The sequence below is a fragment of the Puccinia triticina genome, chromosome 5A (genome assembly GCF_026914185.1).
Source record: "Puccinia triticina chromosome 5A, complete sequence".
NCBI classification, from domain to species: domain Eukaryota; kingdom Fungi; phylum Basidiomycota; class Pucciniomycetes; order Pucciniales; family Pucciniaceae; genus Puccinia; species Puccinia triticina.
Genome location: NC_070562.1, coordinates 1,086,540 through 1,095,079, shown reverse-complemented (window position 1 = coordinate 1,095,079; position 8,540 = coordinate 1,086,540). Strand labels below are relative to the sequence as shown.

At 44.0% G+C, this 8,540-nt stretch overlaps 1 protein-coding gene across 1 annotated transcript; it reads left to right on the top strand.

Annotated features, from left to right (window-relative positions):
- Positions 1 to 2,490: 2,490 nt before the first annotated feature.
- Positions 2,491 to 8,136, top strand: PtA15_5A117 (uncharacterized protein; the record flags this gene model as incomplete). Its single annotated transcript, XM_053168846.1, has 25 exons — positions 2,491 to 2,660; positions 2,755 to 2,765; positions 2,858 to 2,870; positions 2,936 to 3,004; positions 3,075 to 3,258; positions 3,333 to 3,532; positions 3,613 to 3,781; positions 3,862 to 4,270; positions 4,344 to 4,410; positions 4,497 to 4,674; positions 4,736 to 4,824; positions 4,918 to 5,054; positions 5,110 to 5,243; positions 5,315 to 5,552; positions 5,627 to 5,728; positions 5,789 to 5,925; positions 5,988 to 6,059; positions 6,124 to 6,341; positions 6,436 to 6,721; positions 6,797 to 6,913; positions 6,978 to 7,097; positions 7,172 to 7,269; positions 7,338 to 7,602; positions 7,675 to 7,799; positions 7,899 to 8,136. 25 exons carry the CDS (start codon positions 2,491 to 2,493, stop codon positions 8,134 to 8,136), a joined length of 3,846 nt encoding a protein of 1,281 aa, XP_053020102.1.
- Positions 8,137 to 8,540: the final 404 nt, after the last annotated feature.

Below are 8,540 nucleotides of genomic sequence, written 5' to 3'. Positions count from 1 at the left end.
CCCATCCCTTTTTTTTCATTATTATTTAGTCCTCTTCCTGTTTCTTGGTCCTAACACATGTACTATGTGGGTTTATTATGATGTTTTATTTCTTCACTTTATCCGGTTTGGTTTCCTCTTTAAGCTTTGTTTATTCTTTTCTTCTGCTTGTTGTTTGTTGGGTTTTGTTTTGTTTTCTTTCCTTGTGGTTTTGTTTTGTAGTTAGGGATGTGATGACATGTCCTGTGACATGTCACTCCCCAGAGTCCAAGTTCGAGTTCGAACTTGGAGGATGGGACGGCATGGGACTTGCTCTGATCCAAGAGAATTCCATCACTTTTCTGATCTGCTGGCAGCATCCCCAGCACTATCCCTGATCCTTATCCCCCTTATCATCATCACCTGATTCTCCTCAAAACCAACCACCGCCAACGGTATTCCATCCCCGTCGCCTCTCAACATAAATCCCCCCCCTCTCAAAGCTATAATTCGAATCCCACGACTCTTTTCGGGATCACCGCGAAGGCAGCGCAAGAGTGCAACATCCCTTCCAGTAACTGCCGAAGGCCCAGCACCGGTCGGAGTTCCACAACGCTAAGGAGGACTCGCATTTTTTATGATGCGCGTCAATCCATGTGCCGGCGGTCTTAATTCAGGGCCTCGAAGACCAACCAGCGAATCGACTTCTGCGCAAGAGGCCCATTCTTTCCTTCCCGACTTGGATTCTTCTATGACAAATCCATCAGACAACTCACCCTGAAAACAGCAAATCCAAAAACATCAGCAAAATCAAAAACCTATCACAAACATCCAAGTTTCTGACTTTCAGTCTCCGTTTCATCTACTTTCCAAATCTTTCTTGCCGGATCCTTCAAAGAGGACTCGGCAGGCCCGCAATTCTAGCGCGAGTGAAGCTGTTCAGTAGGGGTTTTCCTTGGGGGCACAAAGCCCAAAAGTAAGTCCCCTTCCCTGTATGCACCTCCGGGTAGATACTACCGCACTTTTGAAAACATTACCTCGTACCACACTTGTGAGCGACTTGTTGGAACTTTGCTCTTCTTCCACTTTAGGCAGCTTGTCCTTGCATCATCCTTGTCTCCGCAACAAGACTAAACTAGCTTCCAATCCTCGTCTCCGCAACAAGACTAAACTAGCTTCCAATCCAAATTACGACTCCGCAGGAAAACAAAATAGAATCTTTCCTCAAAGCTGAACTCGCCTTCAACAGCAAGTCAATTGCCAATAAATCCACTCCTCTGAAGTGGTGGCGGGATCACTGCATAGCTTATCCAACGCTCTCTTGGATGGCACAGGCGTATCTTGGGGTATCTGGGAGTTTGTGTGCAGTCGAAAGACTATTCTCCGCTGCTTCTGACGTCTGCAGCAGCAGACGCGGTGGCTTGAACCCATCTACAATGACTCGCTGTGTCAGTAGTATGATGTGGCTAAGGGAGCAGGTCCCTCTCACTGGTGATTTTGAGGAGGCCGGCAAAGTTTTAAAATCTTTGGTGCCAGGTCCAAAGAAAAAAGCGCCTGCATGATTTTGCCTCACTCTTACATACATAGCTTGTTCTTTGGCCCGTTACCATATCAATTTTTTTTTGCTTTTACATTGAAATCCTACAACGTATTGAGACATGAATAAAAAATGGACCCAAAAGCCCTAACGGCAACGGGAAACCGTTACCAGTAACAACGTGAGTAATGCATAAAAAATCAATATGTTGCCAATATGTTACCGTTACTGGCAACGTAGCTACCCAGTGTTGCTCTTGATACTTGCAGATTTTGCCAAGCAAGAAAGGTAATCCCTGGCCAAGAGGGCCAAGATTGGGAACTCTTTGCAGTACCTCAAATCAACATTGGTACACTTACAATCAACATTAGAGCCCCCTCCAAGCAACATCAGAGCACCTCCAATGGCCCTGAGGTGACCCAGCTGGGCAATTTGGGGCCCTCATGGCAAACATGGAGTCTACTATATATGTACACCGTGATCCCACCTTCTAACTGATTTTGGCCAAAATAAATTGGGGAAAAACAAAAAAACTGGCACTGAAATTTTGGACAGATGTCCCCTTGGGGTATTTCTTGTACAGTAGGATGCCTTGCGCAACAAGATGCTGTTTTAAGGAGCTTGGGGTTGGCTTTTCATTTGCAGTCCACCTTCTTTAAGATGGTATTCTGAGCAAAGCAGGAGGACCTATGTTGATTTTAGTGCATCAAAAATTAGAAAAGATGCACAGCTGTTAGATTATCAAGAAATGTTTATGGATTCATGGGAGGTTTCAGAGCTATAGCAACAGTTTTGGGGCATGGTGGTTTTGGGCATTGCTCTCAGTCCTAAATCACCGATACCGCATAAGTCACTGATCTGGCGGAGGCGCTTCGCACCTTCGGACTTAGTTAAGTTTGCTCCTCCAGAGAGGCTTTGTTAAGCTCGTGGTGGGTGTGGTTTTGGTACCCACAGGCCCTACATATTTGGTCGTATAGGGCCGGCCGGGCTGATTGATGCCGTGCGCCAAGCGCCCTGCATGGCAGCTCGGCTTCGACTCGGTCGCGACACGCGTCCCGCGCGCCCAAGTTTTCCATTCCAACTCCAGCCGGTTGACCGGCCCCTCCTTACTTGATACATCACCCTTGACAATGCCGTTGTATTCGGTTGAGGTTGATAATTTCAAGTAAGCCCTCATTCTCACATTTTTCTAACTTTCATTATGCTCGTCACGTTAACCTGTATTCTCTCTCTTCCTCATTCGTATCTGGTTCCTAAAGATCTTACAAAGGTTTGTCTACTTTCGTCCTCAAGCCTTCACTCGAGTCTGCTATGAATTCTAACGGTTAAACTGGATCTAAATTTGATTTTTGATTTCGACAGGTGTACAAACCATGTACGCCATCTCGATCATCACTCCCACTGGCCCCAACAAAGCTGATCGATCTCCTAATGTTCCAGTGGCCCGTTCAAGCATTTCACTGCTGTCATCGGTCCCAATGGCGCTGGTAAAAGTAACTTGATGGACGCGTGAGTTGGCAATTCAATGAAAGTATCGTTGAATTTGACTTGGCTGACTGGCGCATCTTTTGATGCCCAGAATCTCCTTTGTCTTGGGAGTCCGATCCGCTCAATTACGTTCAACTCAGCTCAAAGATCTGATCTATAAAGCCGGCGAACTGGAAGACTCATCTACCCCCCATGAGCAGCCCAAGAAAGCATCTGTCACTGCTCATTATGTCGATCACAAGAATGGTCAACAGTATCGGTTTTCTCGAACAATCGTCAGTGGCTCATCTATTATTATCCAGTATTTGCATCAGTTCTCACCGAAATTTCTTCCCCTCAAACTTGCCAGACCGTTTCTTCCGACAAGTCCGGCTCATCAATCTACACGATTAACAAAAAAGTGGTTAAATTGGAGGACTACATATCCACCCTTGAATCCCACAACATCCTTGTCAAAGCAAAAAACTTCCTAGTCTTTCAAGGTGACGTCGAGGCTATCGCTAGTCAAAACCCCAAATCTCTTAGCAAATTGATCGATCAAATCAGCGGGTCAGTAATTGCTTGCTTACTCATTCGCAATAACTCTTAAACATCCTGAAAACTTACGTGATTTCTTTGTTTGTCACAAGCTCTTTGGAATTAGCACCCGAATATGAGCGAAAGAAAGCGGCTTATTTAGAGGCATCAAAAAACTCAAACGATACTATTGCTCGTCGCAGGGTCATCAATGCAGAGATTAAGGACTTCAAACAGCAAAAAACTGAAATGGAAAAATACGATGAGCTTTGCGGCGAGCGAGTTAGTGACTTTCACAACCAATGCAGTTATCAATATTATAAGCCTGTTAACTACTCTCTTAACGGACCTCGAATTTCAAGGATGAAGCCATAATACATCATTTACTTTGGAAACTTTTTCATATCGAGTCTCGGATAAACGAACATTTAGAGTCTATCGAATCCAAGAATGAAACCCTAGGCCCCATGCGTACTGAAACGGCCGAGCTGGAGCGCGCGGTGGCCGCCGCTAGACGCGAATACGCTCAAGTGACAAAAGAGGTCGCCAAAACGGAAAATGAACTGAAATCGAAAGAAAAGTACAAAGAAGAAGAGAAATTACCTCGACTAGTAGAATGCGAAGAGAAATTGAAACACTTGGAAAAGAAGAGGGCTAACGAAGAGAGAACCATGGCAAACCTTAGCAAAGAGAAAGCGGCGAAGGAAAAGGAACTAGTCACGCTCCGCCGACAATTATCCGTTGTAACGGAAGCTCGTGATAATTTTTACGGTACCGTTTGTTTCATTAATTGTACTAACTATTAATACTGAGAACGATGTTGCCCAAATTTTATCGCGCACAGCCAAGCAGCAAGCCAGCAACCGCAACATATCAATTTCCGAAGATAAGCTCAAAGAATATCAAGCACTGTAATGCCTTTCCTGGTCATATGTCTCATTAAAATTGATTAAGTTTCATCGCACTGAACTGGTATTTTTTTCCCTTCCCGTTTTAGTAAAGCGAAGAGTGCCAACGAGTGTCCTAAAGAACACGAACTCATCAAAACCATAAACCGAGATCTCAAAACAAAAACTTTCAAACTGACTCAATTAGAAGATCAACTGGAACAAACTCAAACTCGTTATAAAAAATTGGACCTGGACCATGATACCCAAACAAACAGAAAAACCATGGTAAGTTGTGACTTTGTGACTCGAGTTGGACAAGACGTGACAATTGGGTTTGTCAAAACAGACCGAAAACAAAATCGATGGCGTGCTTCGCGAGCTGAACAAGAAGAGAAAGCAGCTTCATGACGTGCAAGCGGAAAGGACCCGACAAGCGTTTGTATTCTCCTCTTCCCCACAATGCTGAAAGCCTTGTCTCATCGAAGCTTGTTTTCCCTCGTATCACAATCGGATGGTGAGTTTTTGTAGTCAAACAGCAACTGAGCTCAAAGAAAAACTTCAAGATTGTTTGAAAAAGATCAGCGAGGCTGGTGCTGCTCAACGTGAGACTGATACGGAAGCCCGCATCCGAACCATGGTCGAAAAGCTGCGCAAAATCTTCCCAGGTAAGATTTACCTGTTGATCGAGGTCCTAGCTTGCTTCTGAATTCAGGATTCTAGGTGTCAGCGGTCGTCTACAAGACCTGTGCAGCCCGGTAGCCAGAAAGCATGATGTGGCTATTCGAATTGTTTTGGGTCGGAATCTAAACGCTGTTGTTGTCGACTCCCAAAAGACTGCATTTGAATGCGTCGAGGTAACTAAATAAATGATTTAGCTTCAAATTTTTCAAACTACCGACCGGACTGACTTGACCGCCTGATCCAGTATCTTAAAATTCAACGTTTGGGTTCAGCCTCGTTTATTCCTCTTGATACCATCAAAGTGAATCCCGTAAACGAACGTCTTAGGAACCTGGCAACAGGCGCTCGGCTGGCTATTGATTTGATCAAACATGATCCCATCTATGAGAGGGCTGTGCAGTACGCTTGTGGAAATACAATTATTTGTGATTCTACACAAGTTGCTCGACATGTTGTCTATGACAAGGGGAATGAGGTTAAGGGTAAGCGGTACAAGTACATATTATTTAAGCACCCCCAACGGGCACGATGTTGACATTTTTCCTTGCAATTTCAGCTGTTTCGCTGGATGGTACTGTGATTCACAAAGGTGGAAACATGAGTGGGGGAGTCACTGGCTTAGATAATTCGCGCAAATTTGATGAGCGAGAAGTCCAGGGTGAGTCAGTCGTGCCCCCTCTGCATCACAATGTCTACTAATATGAGTCTTCCTGATCAGGTTTGAAGCGAGCGCAAGAAGATATTTTGGCTAGAATAAAGGCTAACAGCAACAATTCCCCGCGCGAGAACGATGAGGCATTACTAGCGGACATCTCTCGATTGGAGGAAACCCTGGCATTCCTCAAGGATGATCTGGTATTTTAGCCCAATACTGCTAGTTATTTAGAATGGGTTTGCTGATTGATTTGACCACACAGCTAGCAAGTGAAACTACCCTTGCCGGTATTAAGGGTGAACTTGAAGTGTTGAGTCAAAAGAAGGACGAAAAGGTATGCCTAAGATTACGGCTTTTACGGAACAGCTCCCACTCTAACACATTTTCGCTGTACGTAGGCTAAAGCAGAAATAGATGCGATAAAAGCCGAACTAAACTCGCTTAAAGAAGCGCAGAGTGCAGTTAATCGTGTGGAAGACAAAATATTTGAATCATTTTGTCGATCCATCAATGTTGAAAATATTCGAGATTACGAAGGTCACCATTTGCAGCTTCAACAGCAGAATAGCGTCGAGCAAGAGCGACTTGAAACTACTGTGTCAAAGCTACAACACCAGTTCGGTTCTATTTTGTTTTGTTTTTCTGCTGATTTCCAGGATGCAGTCCATTTAATTCACGGGACTGACTTGTTGTTGTCAACTGGTGCTCAGGATCAATTTCGAGACGGAACAACTCGAGGGCCTAGTTGAACGCCAGGTCACCGTTCAATCCTCGTCGGAGAAAACTCTCAAGACTCTTGACAGTATGTCTACCAAAAAACAGCAAGTTCAAAATGAGATGAAGGGGATCGACGAAGAAATCTCACAGTTGAGCGCTCGTCACGAAGATTTGGTCCAAGCCCAATCGCAAAAATCGGTCATTGTTTCAGAAACGAAGAAGGAATTGTCGAAAGCGGTTAAAGTCTTGGACGCAACTATGAGAGATATCAACGGATGGGTGCGCATGTTTTCTACTTAAACGATCATCTAGATAGGCTAATCTGACCACATGGTGTATGATGTATGATCTTAGAATGATGAAATCGAAAGGCTTGTGTCCGATCGATTAAATATCTTCCGACGATGTAAGTTAGAAAGCATATCACTGCCTATCCTCGAGGGATCGTTGCTGCGAATTCCCATGGACGAAGTAAGCATGTTTCCCCAGGTTCAATTTTACCGACTTGCAGGGCTTATGGCTTGAGCGCGTTTAGGTCGTCAGAGCTACCCCGGTGGGGGACGAAGCCTCGAGTGAGGTTACACCTCGAGCAGTGGACCCCAGAGATTATGGTATCAAAATTGATTATGCCAAGTTGGATGACGAAGAGCAAGAGGTCCGTGCTTTCTTTGAACCCACTGGAATAGTTTGACCCTGGGAGAGCTGAATTGGACAACCTATGTTCATTAGAACTCTGGCTTTGAGTTAGAGCAGCATTTCCTGGACAGACTCGTACGGCTGAACACGCAAATCGAGGCCATGGTTCCCAAAACGAGAGCTTTGGAAAAGTCAGTCATGCTCCACGTTCGACCACTCTGTTAACCGCGTGTTAACAAATACACTTTACTGACTGTAGGTTGGAAGAAGTCGAGAATCGATTGAGGGATCACGATCAAGAATTTGAAGCGGCTCGCAAACTGGCGAGGTCCACCAAGGACGAATTCACCGAGATTAGAAATAAAAGAGTGAATCTGTTCAACCAGGCCTACAACCACATTAAAAACGAAATCCATGAAGTTTACCGGGAGTTAACCGGAGGGGATTCCAACGACGGAAGAGTGGCTAATGAGCGGGGGTTCTCAAATGATGGAAAGGCATATCTAGAACTGGATGACTTCGAAGTAACCTAAAAATTCCTTCAGTCTGAGATTCGTCCATAGCACGCTAACCAATGAGCTCACAAATTTATCTAGGAACCCTATCTGCACGGAATTAAGTATAGCACTATGCCACCTGGAAAGCGCTATCGAGACGTCGAGCAATTATCAGGAGGAGAGAAGACAATGGCGGCGCTGGCGCTTCTATTTGCAATACACAGGTAAGTTTCTTGTCTAATATGGAAACTATCCGTGACAATCCCAATATAATTGTGTTTCTGAAACCCGCTGAATACATTGTTTTTGCCTGCAAAAAAAAGCTACCAGCCATCGCCTTTCTTTGTTCTAGACGAAGTAGACGCAGCGTTGGATAATACGAATGTCAGACGGATTGCGGATTATGTTCGAAAGAAATCAGGAGAATCGGTTCAATTTGTTGTCATCAGTCTGAAAGGTACTTTTTACGAAAAAGCATCTGGCCTAGTTGGGATTTATAGGGATAATGAATGGGGTGGGACTAAGAGTTTGACTTTAGATCTGGACCAATATGGTGATTAAACTGCAAATATAGCCGCATAAAATGATTGGCATGAATCTTGAATTGTCCTTTATTACTATCTGTTTTGGTGTTGTTTTATTGGCTTTTTGATTTTTTTTTTTTTGGGGGGGATATGATTTGGTACAAGTACAACCAAGATGCAAATGATGTTGTTATAATGACTTGGGTACAATGTGTATTAGCAAGGGTGTTTGTAAGACCATCCCCAAGTCTAGGATCAGTGATCACAATCAGGATCATAACAAAATAAACCAAGCAACATAGATATTTACAAGTCAAATTCTTGACAATGGACAACGGTGCAACAAGTACAATACATGTAATTGTATTTCACTGTATTGTATTGGAAAAATATCAAAATAAATGTATCTGTATCATAATTTTTTCCAAAAACTGTACATAT